At 42.7% G+C, this 18,730-nt stretch overlaps 2 protein-coding genes across 4 annotated transcripts in view; both read left to right on the forward strand.

Moving 5' to 3' along the window:
- lnp1 (leukemia NUP98 fusion partner 1) overlaps positions 1-4,329 on the forward strand; it is a gene marked incomplete at its 5' end in the record, with an annotated part of 5,759 nt that extends 1,430 nt beyond the window's left edge. The window contains 3 exons of the mRNA XM_047158750.2: positions 1,381-1,605; positions 2,209-2,319; positions 2,799-4,329. Coding sequence (XP_047014706.2) covers positions 1,381-1,605; positions 2,209-2,319; positions 2,799-2,942 — 480 coding nt within the window. The remainder of the gene's footprint in view (positions 1-1,380; positions 1,606-2,208; positions 2,320-2,798) is intronic.
- Positions 4,330-7,262: 2,933 nt separating this feature from the next.
- Positions 7,263-18,423, forward strand: tmem45a (transmembrane protein 45a). Of its 3 annotated transcripts, none has more exons than XM_047158364.2 (7): positions 7,263-7,498; positions 10,985-11,192; positions 12,505-12,717; positions 13,023-13,223; positions 13,484-13,668; positions 14,507-14,649; positions 15,183-18,423. In XM_047158364.2, exons 2-7 carry the CDS (start codon positions 10,997-10,999, stop codon positions 15,277-15,279), a joined length of 1,035 nt encoding a protein of 344 aa, XP_047014320.1. In that variant the 5' UTR covers positions 7,263-7,498; positions 10,985-10,996; the 3' UTR covers positions 15,280-18,423. The 3 variants fall into 3 exon arrangements, with proteins under 3 accessions (XP_047014320.1, XP_047014319.1, XP_017334605.1); XM_047158363.2 differs by having other exon boundaries at positions 7,264-7,498; positions 10,981-11,192; XM_017479116.3 differs by lacking the exon at positions 13,023-13,223 and having other exon boundaries at positions 7,269-7,498; positions 10,981-11,192.
- Positions 18,424-18,730: the final 307 nt, after the last annotated feature.

The raw sequence follows: 18,730 nt of genomic DNA on the forward strand, positions 1-18,730 counted from the left end.
ACAGACTGATAGACCGACAAACAGACAGACAGACAGACTGACAGATAAATAGATAGATAAACAGACAGACAGACAGATAGATAAATAGATAGATAGATAGAATGTAGCTACACTCCTTTTGTAAAAGTATTTGCCCCCATCCTGATTTCTTCTGTTTTTCTGAATATCTCATATCTCGTGTCTCGTTTTAGATCTTAAATACAACATAAAACAAAGGCAACTGAGTAAACACACACTACAGTTTTTATTATTTTATTGAAGGAAAAAAAATTCTCCAACACCTATCACCAATGTGAAAAACTAATTGCCCCCTTAAAAATCTGGTTAAAATCTGGTTGTTCTAGCTTTAGCAGCAATAACTGCATCCAAACGCTTCTGCTAACTGGAGATCGGTCTTTCACTTACTTCTAGGGCTAGGATTTACTCCTATGCTTCGGATCGTTGTCTTGCTGCACAATCCAGTTACACTTCAGTTTCAATTTACAGACTGAAGACCGGATATTCTCCTTTTGGAATTTCTGGTAGAGAGCAGACTTCATGTTTCCCTCAATTACTGCAAGTTGCCCAGACCCTGAAGCAGCAGAGCATCCCCACACCATCACACTGCCTCCACCATGCTTGACCGTAGCTATGATGTTCTTCTTGTGGAATTCTGTGTTTGGTTTACACCAGATGTAACGGGACACTTGTCTTCCAAACAGTTCCACTTTCGGCTCATCAGTCCACAGAACATTCTCCCAAAAGGTTTGAGGATCATCAAGGTGTGTTTTGGCAAAATCCAGACGAGCCTTAATGTTCTTCTGGGTCAGCAGTGGTTTTCACCTCGCCACTCTTCCATGCCAACAGTGACCTTTATTGATGCAAGTGAGACCTGTAGTTCCTTTGATGTCATCCTTGGCTCTTTTGTGCCTTCCTGGATGAGTCGTCGCTGTGCTCTTGGAGGAATTTCGGAAGGTCGGACACGTCTGGGAAGGTTCACTACTGTGCCGAGTTTCTCCATTTGGAGATAACGGCTCTCGCTGTGGTTCTTTGGAGTCGCAGAGCCTCTGAAATAGCTTTGTAACCCTTCCCAGACTGATATATTTCAATCACCTTCTTCCTCATCATCTCTGGAATTTCTTTCAACGTTGGCGTAGTGTGTTACTGAGTAAGACCTTTTAACCAACTTCATACTGCTGAGAAAGTTCTTTACAGGGTTTGCAGTAATCAGGCCTGGTTGTGTCTAGTCCAGCCGAACCCCGTTATCAATGCACTTTCATAGATTTAGTATGAGATATACACAAAAACAGAAGAAATCACAGCACTGTATAATCACACTGCACTGCTAGACACCACTATGCTTCTTATATACATTTAAAAGTACATTTTCTAATATCTCAGTCCCAGCTGGAGGCCATGCGTCTGAAACATCCTTCGACTCCCAGTCACTTAAAGAGCCATGAGGAGAAGGAGGTGCGGTCCCACCCTCACGCTCGCCGCGTCTCCTCGGACGAATACAGAGGGAATAAAGCTGTCGGAGCTGAGAGTCGCATCAGCACCGTCCCTGAGCTGACGGAGTCCTTCAAGAGGATGCTGCGCTTCCGCAACCACAGAGTCCCGTCACTGGTGAGTGCCGGTGTGTGTCAGACATCTGTATGAACATCTGTGTAAGGCTTGTGCTGGGATAATCAAGACTTTGAGACTAAAATGTCAACATAAAATTGACATATGCAGACGTTCCACGTAATTTAAAAAATATTCCCGTAAAGAGATTATGTTCTGTAAGGAGACATTTATTTAGCGTTTATGGAAGGAGTCTCCAGTGTCAGGGGTTTGTAACAGTCCGAAGCAAAGCTTTAACTTGAAGTCTTCCGACATCTTCGGGACAGAGGAGTTTACACTTTTTGGTTTCTCTGTAACATGACAAGCTGTGCTTTTCTTTCTTGTTGTTATTATTGTTGTTGTTGTTGTTGTTGTTGTTGTTGTTGTTGTTGTTGTCGTATTAACTTTACGAAAGAGTAAAAAGAAAAGGCTGTTGAGGGAAGGACTTTTTTACAGACATTCCATGGATAATAAAAGACATTAAATGGATAATAAATATAATTTTTTTAAAAATTATTGCTCAGATTCTTCATTTTGTAACGGAGCGTTCAATAGCGGCACAGACGGGGGCCGGACGAGGTTCCGTTCTCGTTCCGAGTTAACGCCGTGACGTTTGTTCGTTTGCAGACTGATTCGGATAGCGCCTGTCTGATCTGCCGTGAAGAAATGCGCAGGAGAGGTGGAGAACCAGGAAGATCAGGCCAAGAACTTCACTGTTCTCATCGCCTCCATAAAGAGGTAAGAGAAAGAAACACTTACACCAGGCGTTAACGCTTATATACGGTAAAAGTCCATTTTCGGTTCCATGTCCCGCTTTTGTTTAACCCCGGTCTCGTCCATACCTCCAGGGCTGAAAGCAGGATCGACGTTTTCATTGCAGAAACATGACTTGCTCTACATCAAGTGCTATTCTATCATCTCCGTTACGTTATCCTGCTTGATTTCTGAATAACACTACAAGATAACGCCGTGCCATCGATCCTATTAGCTCATAATAAGATCGATCATGATCGTAGTGTGTTATTCATGAGCAACGCTACACAAAAGAACGACATAAGATTCAATTGTCACGCTGGAGTCCACTACAGAACTCCATTTTCTCCTCAGTATTACCACATTTAGCAGTTCTCGCTAGCCTGAAATGTCCACACCCTGCTGTAGATCCCTGATTCTTGTGAGTCTTTAGTTTGTTTTTCTCTCTGATGGTGTGCGTGAAGGTGAGGAGGCTGGAGCAGGGTGCGCGTCGACGTAGCCAGAGTTCTGCCGCTGTGCGTGAAAACAGGAAGGAAGTACCATTCTGCAGCGAGCAGGAAGAACACCGTCTGCCCCGCCAACATCGGTCTCTACGCAGACAACGCTGAGCTGAGACACACCGAGCATTTCGATACGAGATCGCAGTCATGACTCAATTCTTTCTCAGTAAAATCTTTCCTTCCTTGCTTTTTAGGCATTTTTTTTTTGTTCTCTAATTTTCCTTATACGGGTAACGCTTCCTATTCTTGTTTCCTGTTTCCATGGTACTTAATTTGTCAGACCTGTTCTTTTGTGTGGTACAGGTGTGACTAATTAAGTCAGGGATTGATTAGATGTAGGATCTCAGCTACATTCCTAGTATAAGAAGAAAATTCAAACTTCTGCATATTCAATTCAATTCAATTTGATTTGTATAGCGCTTTTTACAATAGACATTGTCTCAAAGCAGCTTTACAGAAATATCAACACGGTATACAGATATTAAAGGTGCGAATTTATCCCAACTGAGCAAGACACTGAGTGGCGACGGTGGCAAGGAAAAACTCCCTAAGATGTTTTAAGAGGAAGAAACCTTGAGAGGAACCCGACTCAGAAGGGAACCCGTCCTCATCTGGGTAACAACCGATAGTGTGAAAAAGTTCATTATGGATTTATATGAAGTCTGTATGGCGTTAGGAGCAGCCGTAGTCCCAGCAGTCTGGAATTAGAGAAGATTTGAGCTCCATCCAGAGGCAGAAAGGATCTGGATCTCTAGTATCTCCATAAATTCTATCCCTGTTTTTTTTTTTTTTTTTTTGGCTTAAAGGCGAGTGCTCGAGTTTAAACTCAGTGGTTTAGACTTTATTGAGAAACCCCATGTTAGCGTGAACTACGCGAAACTGATTTTAACAATATGAATGCCACGCCCTCAAAAATCGAGCTAAGCTGCCGCGTAACTCAACTCTGAATATGTGTAACTTTCTCCATGCAAATATTCATGTAACCTTTGGAGTTACGTCGCTAAATCTGTTACATACCTTCAATTCTGCAGATTAATAAGCAAGCATCCATATATATATATATCTGGAAATACAGATTCCATATGATGGGATTTATGTAAATTTTATGTAAAGTCATTTGGATCATTTTCTACTTATCCTCATTTCCTCCTCATAACAAATTCCAGTCTTCTTCTCTTGCTCTCTCTCTCTTTTTCTTTTCTTTCTTTTTTTTTTTTTACTATTAATAAACCTGCTGCCCTTTTACATCATGTCAAAAAGGTTTGAAATTTGTGTCATTTTTTTTTTCTATACAATTACAGCATCCAGTTCATTTAAATATCCATAAGTTCATTGTATATATTGTTTGCAATACCTTGAATGGTGTGAGTTTTCTGATTTAATCCTATTCTCGACAATATACTGTACTTTAACCCATTGTTTCTTGTTTTTTTTTTTTGTTGTTGTTTTTTTACTTTTTACCTACTGTAAACACAACCGCCCTGTTCATTGGGAAATAAACGAGTTTAAATTAAGAGTAGTCCGGCGTATACTGTTTTCCCTCCACGGTACTTGAGAGTTTATTGGAACTCTAACGCATTTAATTTGGCACGTTTCAATCCTCAGCCCGTTTACCGGTGGTGAAAGTACTCCAAATTCCCCAATCAAGTTCAAATAAAGAACAACAACAATAAACCTTTAAATACCTCAGTTCTGTTGATTTCTCAGATCTGATTGGTCAGAAGGCGTTGATTAAGTTTCTATAATGGCAGTTCTGACAGTACTGACAGAGCCTGGATGGAGCCAGGATCCTATCCCAGGTGACCCAGGGCACAAGGCAGGGGACATCCTGGATGGGGTGCCAACCCATGCAGGATATTTTTGCTTCTCCAACCTACACTGACCCTGCTAGCTCACAAATTTAAACTATAATCTCAATTAAGCTATCTGACTTGCTCTTAGGAGAAATAACACAGCAGAACTCACGAAGACTGGATTCAGACAAAGCAGGTTTATTTGGCAGTCAGCAAGACAGCAAATAACCCGAACTGGTCCCAGGGATACATGCCGCATGGAGATAGTACCGTCGGTTACAATGCTTTTTATGTACATTTCAGGCATGGCACCATATCGAGCTTTTACCAATCAGACATAGTTCCCTTTTGGGTGCATCCAATCATAATCTTCCACATGTATCCCAGTTACATAATTTCCCATTATCTTTAACAGGCCCCAAGTTTTACCAATTAATGCAGTTGTAGATTTCCCATTATCTTTCTCTTGGTTTACCCTCCTGCGAAAGTCACTGTTTGCATCATTGCACTAAAGGCCCTATGTGTTCTCTACCATGTTCTCTACCACTTCTGTGACTAGATGCAAGATCCAAGACCATCAATCCTGGTTCTTCTAGGCAGAACTCTGGCCCTCCTTTGAATTAGAAAAAGATGGGGGTGTCCACTCAAACACGCTTTACAGGGCCTCTTCTCAAAAAGAGCAAGATGGATGCATCTACTCAAACATGCCTTACAGTGTCTCCCTTCAAGAAGAGGAGAATGGATGCATCCACTCAGACACGCCTTACTGTGTCTCCTTTAAAGAAGAGAAAAATGAATGCGTCCACTCAGACAGGTTTTATGGTGTCTTGTGGTACACAGACTCCCAAGTGTACCCAGACTACCCAGAACCCCTGGACAGTGAACAGAAAAACTATGTTTCCCCCAAGATCTCATGTGAAACCCGTTGTTGTATAAAAGTAATACTTTCTTTATGTATTCTTTTGCTAATACACCAATCCTGTGTGTGTGTGTGTGTGTGTGTGTGTGTGTGTGTGTGTACTTTTGGCTGCTTATGCGTACATGCTCTCTTGACTGTGCATGGGGCCTCACGGTGCTTTGCCCTCTGATACACGCACACGTCGCCCCACACACACACACACACACACACACACACACACACACACACACACACACACACACACACACATGCTGCACAAACCAGTTCACGTAATTCAGCTGCTTTCAAACGTCAGATGAGGTTTCAATTCTTTATATTTTATTACTCTAAATTTCACTTTAATTTCCCCCACCCACATACACATAAACCGTGGTACCCAGAGGAAACCCCCGAAGCACGGGGAGAACTTGTAAACTCTGCACACACAGGGCAGAGATGGGATTCAAACCCCCAACACTGGAGACGCGAGGCAAACGTGCTAAGCTTCCAAGTCACCAAGACTGGTCACTACAAGCCACCAAGACTGGACACTCCAAGGCACCAAGACTGGTCACTCCAAGCCACCAAGTCTGGTCACTCCAAACCACCAAGACTGGTCACTCCAACCAACCAAGACTGGTCACTACAAGCCACCAAGACTGGACACTCCAAGGCACCAAGACAGATCACTCCAAGCCACCAAGTCTGGTCACTCCAAACCACCAAGACTGGTCACTACAAGCCACCAAGTCTGATCACTCCAAGCCGTCAAGACTGATCACTCCAAGCCACCAAGACTGATCACTCCAAGCCACCAAGTCTTGTCACTCCAAACCACCAAGACTGGTCACTACAAGTCACAAAGTCTGTTTTGAGGAGGAAAATACATCACTCATTACAGTTAGCTTCTGAGAGAAGTCGAACGCCGCATCCGAGTACGGATACAGATACGAACAGTTCGAGCTCTCGCCAGATACAGATATTGTTAATGCATTACACCCTGCAAGCTGTACACACTTCTGACATTTTGAATTTATAAACTAAAAAAATATTCAAACTGTTGTCTGTTCTTAGCTCTGCTCATTAATTAACCATTACAGTGGACATTATTTTGGTAAAATAAATAAATAAATAAATAAATAAATAAATAAATAAATAAAGTTATTTGCTTATTATAGAGGGGTCATTTATTCTCATTTAGGGAAAGGGTATGCTACATAAGGAACAAAATTATAATGAATTGTACATTCTATAGCTGACTAAAATTCCAGGTCGTGACAGTGTGCACGTACACACGCACGCACGCACGCACACACACACACACACACACACACACACAATGCGTTTGTGTACCCACCCTAAGTAATTACAGCTTTTATTCCAGTCAGGTATGTATGAATGAGTGTATTATTTACTTTAAGACATTTACAAGTATTTACATTAAGCGTTTGGCTTAGTTTTGAACACAACAAACTTTTGAAACACACCCTGATGCAGTTTACACACTGCAGTTTACATTTAGGCCCTCAAAAGTGTACAAGAAAACCACGAAAGCAGAGATGACTAAATATTTAACATTTTCCACAGGCGAATTATTTACAGCAAATCTCCTCTTGTCTGAAGAGGAGAGAAAACAGGCGAGCTGAAAATGCACACGTGGAAGCCTGTCCGGCGAGTGATTGACAGGCCATTCAGCCAATCAGAGCGCAGATGCGTGACGTTACGTCCAGGATTGAGCCAATCGATGATTGCATGGGCGGTTTACTCAAAAATAACGGGTGTTATTAAAAAAAAGAAAGAAAGAAAGAAGAAAACTAAGCAAGGGAAATCGGTGTGAAGCTTGAGGGATGTAGAAGTCGGTGTTCGAGATGTTTGAACAGTTTTCCTTTTAAAAGTGAAGAAAAAAAAGGCGAAAAAAAGACTGAAGACTTTATAAACACTCATCCGTCTTCCTTTCTTCTCCAGTCTGTAAGGTAAGTGTGGGAAAAAAACACAAAACAGTGTTTATTTATATCATTTATGACACTTCATTCATGAATTGAATCAAATTTATACGAATTAAAGAGTTGAAAGTCTCGTGTTTGCAAGATAAATCTTATTATAAGCAGTCCCTGCTGAAAAAACAACAGTAGAAACCCTCATAGAATGTGTAATGGTTTTAATGGGAGTTGTATTGGTTTTTAATGGAAATTGTAATGTAATAACTGTGGGTATCGGTTCTATTGGTGTCATGTTATGTCTAGTGGAAACCATTAAGGACCGGTAATGGTTTTAAATTGTTAGCTGATGGGTTGTAATGGTATTTGTAGTGGAAACCATTAGAATTTCTGGGGGGTGGCGTTGTGCATTAACTGTAATGATTACATGTAAATATCAACTTGATTTAGTTTTTACTTCACCAGCATGTTAAGGTTGTTTGTGTGGTGGCGGGGCTGATATATTTACTCTTTTTTCCACATTTTTGTTTGTTTGTACAGCATTTTCCAAAATTCAACACATTTTTGTACCGTGGAACTGAAATGTCATGAATCTTAAACACAGCATAACACTGACACAGTTAGGAAACATCAGTATAGTTTGGAAACTGATGTTAAACAGGACAGGGTCCTGCTGGGACAGGAAAATAATGATGTTTAATAATGATCCACGATGAGGTTGTGTGATACGCAAGACAGAGTTGGCGTACCTCTCTGTAACAGGCTATTTGATTATTTTCCCGAAGTCTTTTATTCCTCTTACGCCGGAGCGATTTCCGACGAACGACACATCGGTTAGTAAGCCGGAATCAACGCTTATAATTATAATGTTAAACGCACCGCGAGTTAAACCCCTCTGTCGGAAAACGTAACGTTAGCTACAGCTTTTCCCTCTGCCTGTTACAAAGCGTTGATACCGGACACTCCTTCACTATAAACCAATCGTATCGACCAATTATCACTTTCTTTTAACGCTAAATAACAACACTTTGATAATAAAAAAAAAAAGTTTGTTGCTAGACACGCTGTACGTGATGTGGAGCGTCCGTCGTACGAGTCCCTGCGAACGAGCCGTTGCTATAGAAACGATGACGTATCGGATCGTGCGCGTTAATATGAACATGTGATTCGAATTACGGCCGGAACTACTTTCCGAGCTGCAGCTATGAAAAGTTATTCAAACTAGCTATTATAAGACGCTAATAACATGGTAGACAAACAAGCAAGAAATATAAATAATAATAATAATAATAATAATAATAATAATAATAAGGTTGTGAGTGCACAAGTATTCACACCTGTTGCTGTGAAACCCTTAAATTATTTCTTTATGGTAATCGGTTACCATCAGAAGTCATATAATTAGTTGAATGGAGTCGACCTGTGATGACATTTTGCTGTAGGCAACATTTACAGCTTGGTTGTTACCCAGAATGCACCAGTACACTGTGCAGTACGGACAAACAGCTTACTATTTTGGTCATTATTGGTTTGGTATATAGCCGTGGTGTATTTATACTACTCGGAGGGGATTATTTGTCCGACAGACCCATCGGAGACCGTGTCTCTCTTCCAGTTTATATCTTCACGCCGTCTGAGATGACCTAGTACAACATCTCTGTTCATTTAACACGCTCCTGTTCATATGAAGGACGTGGTGAATATTTATCAGGCGGTGAGTATAAATAAACACTACAATGGCGGCCAATCAGACGGCCGGCCCGCTCTCCACTGAAGGGCTCTCAGGAGTCATCTGGTCTCCATGGCGATAGATGGAGAGATAGAGGTCCTTCTGAAAACCGAATCAGAGAGGAACGTTCTGAGATTTGGCTCCTTCTTGTTTCTTTTTTTTTTCTCCACGCTTAACATTAGCAGTGTTATAGTGTTTATACTGTACGAGCTCAGAGAGAGCACGGCTGCGTCCGAAACCGCGTACTTACCCGCTATATAGTAGGAGAAATACACATATTTCGGTAAGTACCCGGTTTGGGACGCAGCCAAGCTGTCCGCGTCAAGCGGTCGTCTATTAGCGCGTACAGCACGACGGATAATTAACCGCACTTGAAGCGTTCGTAAAATTAAAAATAAAAACACTCAAAACTGTACACGGTCCCATAACGAAGACCGACTGTACGTCGATACGTGAAATTCTGCAGGGAACGTCGGACGGCGTGACGCGGGGACGTAACGACGTGTGACGTTAATCGTTCAACGTTCTATAACACGTAACACGGGAGCATGAAAGGAATATTCTAAAAGCGACTCATGTAAACACCTTAATCAGAATATTGCCTTATTCAGATTAAGGTCAATAATTAGATTACCGCTGTCCGTGTGAACGTATCTTCTTTTCAGTCACAGTTTGTTTCCAGTCAAATTGTGTTCAAAATATTCTGAGAATCCAATCGAATCGTGAATCACGAAGCCAGAATCGTGAGTCAGATCGGACCGGGGTGTATCGCCACACCCCTAGAAACCACGGACGGGACTAAAGTGCGCTTCGTCTTCTTTCTGTCTTATCTCTACTATCATTTAAAAAGCTTTGGAGTTGTTGAAAGGCGTTAGTCATGCGGGTGAATTTCTTTGTCCTCATGAAAACATTTCGACATTCCTTACCGCATAAACACACACACACACACACACACACGCAATAACTTCAAAGCCTTCATTTAGTCTCATTGCTTTCTGTCACCATAATCACACACACACACACCCTGCCCTTTCCTCTGCCTTTCATTTCGCCTTGACTTTTCTCCCTCCTTGACGTTACTTCGTCTGGTCGCTTTCATCTAAAAAGCATCCTAGTAGTTTATTTATTTATTTGTTTTCTATAACGTTACTATTCACCGTTCTATTTGCCACTATTAGAGCGTACTGTGCTTGTGTTATAGTTATTAAAGTACGTGTTGTTTCGTGACCTAGGGTATGTCCGCGTCCCCGTCGTAAAGTCTGTAGAATTTTTTGCTCATTTCTGTTTTATCCTGAAAACCCCCGCAGCTCAACAATCCACCCGTCTCGTTGAATATTTCATTCACGTACTTATTTAGTCCGAAGCTCCATTTTTTAGAGCTCATAACCATCCTCAGTGTGAAGCACGGCGGTGATAGCATCGTGGCGTGGAGGAGGGAGACTTTTTATCGACTGGGAAACACAGCAATCGTAGTAGAAAGCAACAGATTTGAGACAGGGGCGGAGCTTCACTTCAGTTTCCAGCGCAACAGTGACCGTAAGCATACCGCCAAAGCGGCAGTGGATTAGTGTTGCAGTGTTAGAATTGTACCGTCAAAGCCCGGGCCCTCGGTGTGATTGAGAATGTGTGGTGAGAGATGAAAATTGCTGTTCACCAACAGTGTTCACCGAAAAGTGCTCGGGCTAGTTTCGCTAATAAGAATGGGAAGCAGATTGTAATTGCGGTCGAACGTGGTATTGACCCGAGGGGGTGAATATTTATGCAACCAACAGATTCCTTGGTGTTTCAGGTAGCTGTGAGTCATCATGGGGAGTTTTAAAGGCCACGCGCTACCTGGCAGCATGTTACTGATCAGCGGTGTGTGGTGGGCGGTGAAGTACTCGCTGTGGTACGCCATCCGCAGGAACAAGAGCGCCGGTGCAGCGAGGCTTACGACGCGAGCCACACAGCACCGCCTCGAAATCGTCGAAGGGGCCATGATGCTCTTCTTCGCTATCGTCGGTAAGTTCAGTGGTTATGTTCGTTGGACTTCTGACCAGAAGGTCATGAGTTCAAATCCCAGTACCACCAACCTTAACTATCAACTGCTCAGTTGAATTCACAACGTTAAAGTCTGTGGATAAATTTACGGGTGATAAAGTGGAATGACACGGGGAAAAAAGTCTTGAACACGCTAAGAGAAAGCAGTCCTCCAAGGAAAGGTAAGGCAAGCAACCGGCTGAAACCCGTAAGTAATTACGCCCCCTATCTGTGCAGATTAACATCAGCTGGGTTAGTACATTGATGGTCTATAAAAAGGAAAGAGAGAAAAAAACTCACTGAAACAAATAATCACATTGATGGAGACTACTGATGTCTCTGAGAGTCTTTTGGATTTCAATACTGATTTATAAAAGCGCAGCATGTTAAATATTCAATATACGGCCATTTTAAATTCAGTCTTGTCGTTTATTGTAAAATATACGCAACAGGGTTTGCTTCAGTCTGAGGAACTCGCGGCCGTGTTTGAGGAGTGGCAGTGTGACGAGCAAGTCCGACACAGACTTTAGTACTTAAGCACGTCACGGTTTAACGATAATCGCTAGCTGCTGGAAAGAGGATCAGTTAAGACGACTGACTACCACGTGAAAACTGTAGCGGGGGGTCTGGGGGCGGGAAGAATCAACACACAAAACTACAGCAAGCTCGGGAAAACGTTTAGCCATGTAGAAACCTCAAGACCACATTAAAAAAAAAAAAAACATCACTAAAGACAACTTTATCATTGTCTTACGGGTTTCTGCCGGTTCCACGCCTTACCTTTCCTTGGAGAACTGCTTTTCCTTAGCGTGTTCAAGACTTTTCTCCCGTGTCATTCCACTCTATTACACATAACTTTATTCCCAGACTTTAATGTTATGAATTTATAAATTTGTAGTTAGTTTGTTTTGTTTTTTTCTTTTTTAAATGCCCACAAAGCAATTCATCAGCTCTGTCGCATCAGTCGTTCTCTCGCCAGCCCCTCCTTTTATATTTATCTATTCATTTTTCATTTCTCTTAAAGTCAATAAGCGTGCCATGTTTCTGAGAAAATGAGCTGTATCGTGAATGCACTTGGAAATTTGTGCCTGATTGGTATTTGCCAGCATGTACACACGTGAATATACACGTCCGGAAAGATGTTGTTGTTGTTGTTGTTGTTGTTGTTTGGTTTGGCGTATGCAAATTTTACACTGTTACATACAGTATGTACACTTTTATAGGAAATCTATTACGCTGAAAAGTAGATGATGGCTGAATACTGTGTGTGTGTGTGTGTGTGTGTGTGAGACAGGGATGCTAGGAGAACAGTTTACAGTGGACGGTCCGAAGCTCCACCTGTACGACTCGTCCACTCAGCACTGGGAAAAGCTGATGAACTGGCAGCACACGACCATATACCTGTTCTTCGGCCTGGCCGGAGCAACGTCCCTCACCGTCCACAGCACCAGCGCAGCACCTCTGGCCTTAGATCGCTTACTGCTGGGGCTGGCTTTCTTCAACGAAGGTAACACAATTCGAACCTCGGCGTGTAAATCGCTAACAGACGATTAGCTCGGGGCGGGATGGGGGGGTGGGGGGTGGGGTGAGGGTGTTTACCGAAGAGCTCGGTTCAGGATGAAACCACGGTAGCGCTACGCAGGACCTCAGTGCTGAGCTAGCTAATAAGGCAAAATCGTGGTTGTTATGGTAACCGGTTTAAATAAATGGATAACATTTGTTTATTTCTCCTCGTATCTTTATCAGCGATGGGAAAATGTTTATTTATTTTATACACAAGCATTTCCCACAGAGTCGCCTTGTTTCTCGAAGAGCCGTCCGCGCGGCTCCAGATCTTTATAGGTTTCCAGGCACGCGGTGGCGTAGCGGTTAGCGCGTTCGCCTCATGCCGTCAGGGTCGGGGGTTCGATTTACGCTGCTGTCCTGTGCGTGCGGAGTTTGCATGTTCTCCCCGTGCTGCGGGGGTTTCCTCCGGGTACTCCGGTTTCCTCCCCCAGTCCAAACACATGCACGGTAGGCTGATCGGCGTGTCCAAAGTGTCACTGGAACTTCCTTTCAAATAAAGACAAAATGATGATGTAAATGAATGAATCGATTAACGTGAGCTAGTTAAATTTGCAGGTATCTACTGTAGATCTTACATTTAGATCAGTTTCTTTGCCATTTTAATAGTTTATTGGATAAAACACTGATTTGTTTTACATACATATGTTAGTGTCAGGGGAAACAGGAAGTGTAACGTTTTTTTTTTTGTTTTGTTTTTTTTTCTTCAGGATTCATATTCCTTTATCACCTGCACGGCAGAGAGATGCTGGACGTCCACGTCCACATGCTCCTGCTGTACGCCGTGTTCGGAGGAGCTCTCGTCTGCCTGCTGGAGGTCTTCCACAGAGGAAACGTGCTGCTGGAGCTGTTACGCGCCGCACTCAGTCTGCTGCAGGGCAGCTGGTTCTGGCAGGTCTGGCGAAATGTTTTAAAACTCACGGGTCTACTGTGTATTAACGCGTGGACGGTCCGCATACACTGAGCCTAATAATAAACAGATTGAAACGTTTATTGTTGATAACGACAAGGAGATGTTTATTTAACACGTACAGAAGAAGTCTACGGTGACAGTCAGAGTTAAAGCGGCGCGAGATTCTTTACTGAGTGGAAAAATCGGAAACATTTTCGGAAAGTAATTAACTCGAGGGTTTTAGGCGAGTGTGACATTTTAAAAACGTCTTGTAACGGTCTAGCCGGTCTCAGGCGTGAGCAGGGCTTGGTAGACCATCTCGTCCGCCTCAGGCATGAACATCGCATTGGAGGTCGCAGGAACTCAGCAAGAACCTGTAGCAGGAACACAGCTCAAGTCACCATATGGACCTCTGGTTGGAGCTTGCCAGGTGACATCACCTCGCAGGTCTCAGGCTGGAGCTCTGGAGGTGAGGTCACCATATGGACCTCTGGTTGGAGCTTGGCAGGGGACATCACCTCGCAGGTCTCTATCTGGAGCTCTGGAAGTGAGCTCAGCCTCTAGAGGGAGCTCTGCAGGAGAGGCCGTCCTATAGGTCTCAGCCGGAACCTTTCCAGCCTTCCTCTCATTGTGAGCGGTGAACAGTCGAACAGGTTTGGCAGACAGACCGCTCCAACTGCTTCTCGTCAGCCTTGGAGTCCATCAGGCTCGCAAAATATAATTGGCATTGCAAAAATGTTTTTTTTTCCTCTACAAAATCTGATCCAGTGCCATCTCTAATGATTGTCGTTCTTGTTGTTGCTGTTGTAGCTGTGTAACCTTCTGCTCTCCTTTTACCCAGATTGCCTTTGTGCTGTACCCACCCAGTGAGGTGAAGTGGGATCAGTCTGATCACAACAACGCAATGTTCATCACCATGTGTTACAGCTGGCACCTGGCCTTCGCTCTCGCCATCGTGGCTGTAGCACACACCACTGTCATATGGTAAGTCTGTTATCAGCACACACGAGGGCCTCGTGCGTGAGCTGTCAAGTACCGTAGAGGTCCGCGTTCAAACCTGCATGTAGCATAAACATGTCCACTAGGGGGCAGAATAACAGAATGAAAGTCTTCAGTGCAGAACGGTTTTGTCGTTTGCACGATGTAATTTTCAAGCTACAAACTGGCGGGAAAAACATGGACGCCTCCATGAAAGCACGTCTAACGGTAGCGAAAATAAAGGATGGAAAGAAACAAGACGTAACTGTGCGAAACAATGATAGTGAGTAAAATCGGCGTTGTGGATAAAGCGACTATACCGAGTACAGTGCTCTCAAGAAAAGTGACTCGTGATATTATTAATTATTATTTAATAATTATTAATTATTACAACATTGATAATATATTGTATCACATCATCACTTTTTCCAGCCCTTTACCCAATCAGATGATACTAATGTATGAAGAAAAATGTCGAAAACACCTAAAAATCTATTCGTTTATATACTAACCGATATTTCCCTTCTTTTTTTCCTCAGCATAGTACGTTCCAAACTCAGCAGGATTCCGCCGATGGAGATGGGTCTGCTGAAACCGCAGGAAAGAGAAGGAGACTCTGAAGACGAGGGTTTATAAGTATTTATCGCCCCGTGGCGGGTTTTCTCAGTTTAGAAACGCACGAGAGCCACCTGAAAAGGCCAGCACGTATCCAAATAAACCAGTACCAGGGACAGCGTTGACTTCCTGTAGGCTCGGTCCACTACGCCGAGTGTCCACGATGACGGTTCACCTTCAGCCGCCCTTATGTTCCGTCTAGTCGTCTCTCTCTGAAAAGGAAAACTCTAGTTTTTAATCATAATCTCTATCCACTGGATCTGTAGTGTATCTGTGTTAGAGGAATTTCATCTCCACTCAAAAAAGAAACCTGTTTACTGAAAACTCACGTATAATGGAAAGTCTAAGGGCAGATGTTGATCTCAATTCATTTTTTTTTTTTTTATAACTACATGGCAAAAAATGTTGACATCGTCATTACTCCGGAACGATAGACGTGTGAGGATGAACGAAACGAAACGAGAAACGACTCGTTAGTGATTCCAGACTTTACTTCCTGTACCAACCTACGTAGGTTTGTAACAAAAATCCCCGCCTCTGGTCTTCATCGGCTGCTCGCCGACGGCGCTAGACCGATCACAATCACGACAGACTGGGACGTCTGACCAATCAGAGCAGAGTATGCTCTCTGAAAGGAGGAGTTTAGAACGAATCATTTAGAACGAATCATTTAGAACGAATCATTTAGAACGAATCATTTAACGAGTCGTTTCCGACACCCAGGGGGGAAAAAGTAACGCTGCGGTTTAAATGCCGAGCACGTTAAAGTGTTTTTTGACCTCGGATGCGTGTAAATCTATCGTATGAGACCTTTACAACAACATTAGGAACGTTTCAAATCCATAATATGTGCGCTTTAAGAATGAGCGGTAATCACGCGTACACTACAGATAACAACGCCGACCGAGTTTATGGTTTTTACGAAACGCTGTAGTGATCCTTGGAAGGACAGAGACGACTGGATCCGCAACGGTGGTGCAATCGTTCCTTGCCTTTGTTAGAAATGACCAAAGAACCTATCCTGTTTTATCTAAAGACGCTGTTACAATGGTGTATGGCGAGGTACATATTTATACTGTATGTGCATTCGTGGTTAATACAGCATACAAACCGAGGTAATAATAATAGCCTTTTTCAAGATTCAAAGAAGGAGGTCGTTAGATTTAGAACATTTACTGATAAAAACAGCACACACACACACACACACACACACACACACACGGTAATAAGACTCAGAAATAGCTGTAATAGTAGTTGAAATGTTAGATATCATTTCAGTAGGAATAATAACATTACGTTGAAATTTTTCTGAGCAGAAATCACGTGCAATCTGGGAAGAGCCTTGAATTACAGTGCGTGGAGTATTTATTGATACAGTATGAACACACATACGCAGTGTACTTTGTAAAGATTCCGACACTGTTTCAGTCAGGATTCGAAACAGCTTTGTATTATTTAACAGGGATATTTCATATACATATATATATATATATATAAAATGGATACACTTTCACGAAAGGATGTGTGTAATTTTCCCTCTCTCTCTTTTTTAACCATGTTAAGTTAGTTAACTTTTGTTGTTTTTGCTATACACTGGTAGCTTTGTGCCGGCTGTGTTTATGAGAACGCGTCGTGTAAAAACGTCGCCGTAAATCTTCGCTCTAAAAATAAAAACACTTCAAAAAAACAAACAAAACAAAAACGATTCTGTCGTGTCTGATATTAAGTGCAGTGCCTCCAGCCGAACGCTACAGAGCGTGTCGAGATTTCTGAGGGAAAACTTTTAAAAAGAATCGACGACGTTGCCCTGTCGACGACGGCGGTCGTGTCGACTGAGCACTTCGTTAGGAACCGATGTGTATCTGCTTGCTTGTGCGTTCGATCCGATCAGCCGATCATGCGGCGGCCGCATGACGCGTACAAATCATACAGATACAGGTCAAGAGCATCTGCTGATGTTCACGTCAGACATCTCGGTGACTTCGACCGCGGAGCGGTTCTCGGTGTCAGGTTCGATTATATCCGAAACTGTCGATCTGCTGGGATTTCCACATAGAACGGAGTCTAGAGTTTACACCGAATGGTGCAGAAAACAAAAAAAACATGCGGCGTTCTGAGGGCAGAACATGGGAGAACGGACAGAGAGGTCGGTGCTGATAACTTTCACTGACTTTCTCATACAGCAACTCAAGGAAGGACCGCTCTTCACAACCGTGGTGAGCAGAAAAGCATGTCAAACCGTACGGAGGATGAGCTACGACTGCCGAGAACCCCTTCGAGAACGGGGATCTGAGGCTGCAGCGAAACCGGGGTGTGCAAGGTTGAAAAAATGTCACCTGCTCTTTTTCCAATCATCACCTATCCACTGTAGCCTTATATTCTTGATTAGAAGATTGGATTATTGCGTCAATGTTCCTAATAAAGTGGCCAGTTAGTGTGGTTAGATTCTGTTCCAGCTGGTTTCTGATTAAAGGATCTATCTCTAGTAATCCACATTACGGCTCCACGGCCTAGGGTTTGATCCTGAGCTCAGGCTACTGTCTGTGCAGACCTGTTCTTGTGTGGGTTTCCTCCACTGTCCAAAAAGGTACGTACGGGTACGTGGACGGGCTATGGTAAATTACCCACTTGTGTGAATGAGTATGTGAATGTGTATGTCCGTGTATCTTCACGGTGAACTGGCATCCCATCCGGGGTGACTTTCTTTGGCTCTGAGGATCTGGTAACCAAGAACAAGGACAGGACTAAATAAACAACAACATGGGATTTTTATGATCCGTCTTATTTTGTTAACAGTATTAAGAGTAAGCAGAATCTGCAAGGGGTGTGCAAACTTTTGGGCACAGCTGTATATATCTTCTATATATATATCTTCTATATATATATATATGCAGTTTTGTTTCTGAAAATTGATTCTTGCACCTTGCTGTTAAACTGAACATGTGCCATTTCTCGTGTGATCTGAGAATTTGTTACACATGAGAACACAAAAAACCACCAGATGTTCATTCCGTGTAATACCGCCATCTAGTGGTGACGTTTAGCATCACACTCAGTAAACCCCTCAATATGTGTTGTTAGAGGTGTGTTATTAGATTTAAAAATGACTTTAAAGCCTCCTCGTGATTATAACAGCATAATAAATTATAGTTTTAAAAATTTAAATGAATTGTGTTTTTAATTTTTAAAAAAAAAATCAAGAATGAACTGGGATTCGAAAAAAAAAAAAAAAAAGCCCATGTTTTGCTCTCCAGGATCAAGCCATCAAGCCGTCTTACTTTTGTGTCGGTTTTACAAAGCAACACTGGATAAGAACTCACACGGATCCAGATACAAGCATCATTACCAAGATTACCAAATACCAGTGCTCTAAATCACACTACATATCACAGTGTAGGCGACTAGCTATGTAAAGAACAACAGGTAGGCTAGCCTGGATTAGCCAGCGTGGGGTCACTACAGCACAATAAAA

The sequence above is a fragment of the Ictalurus punctatus genome, chromosome 11, assembly GCF_001660625.3.
Source record: "Ictalurus punctatus breed USDA103 chromosome 11, Coco_2.0, whole genome shotgun sequence".
In the NCBI taxonomy this organism is placed as follows: domain Eukaryota; kingdom Metazoa; phylum Chordata; class Actinopteri; order Siluriformes; family Ictaluridae; genus Ictalurus; species Ictalurus punctatus.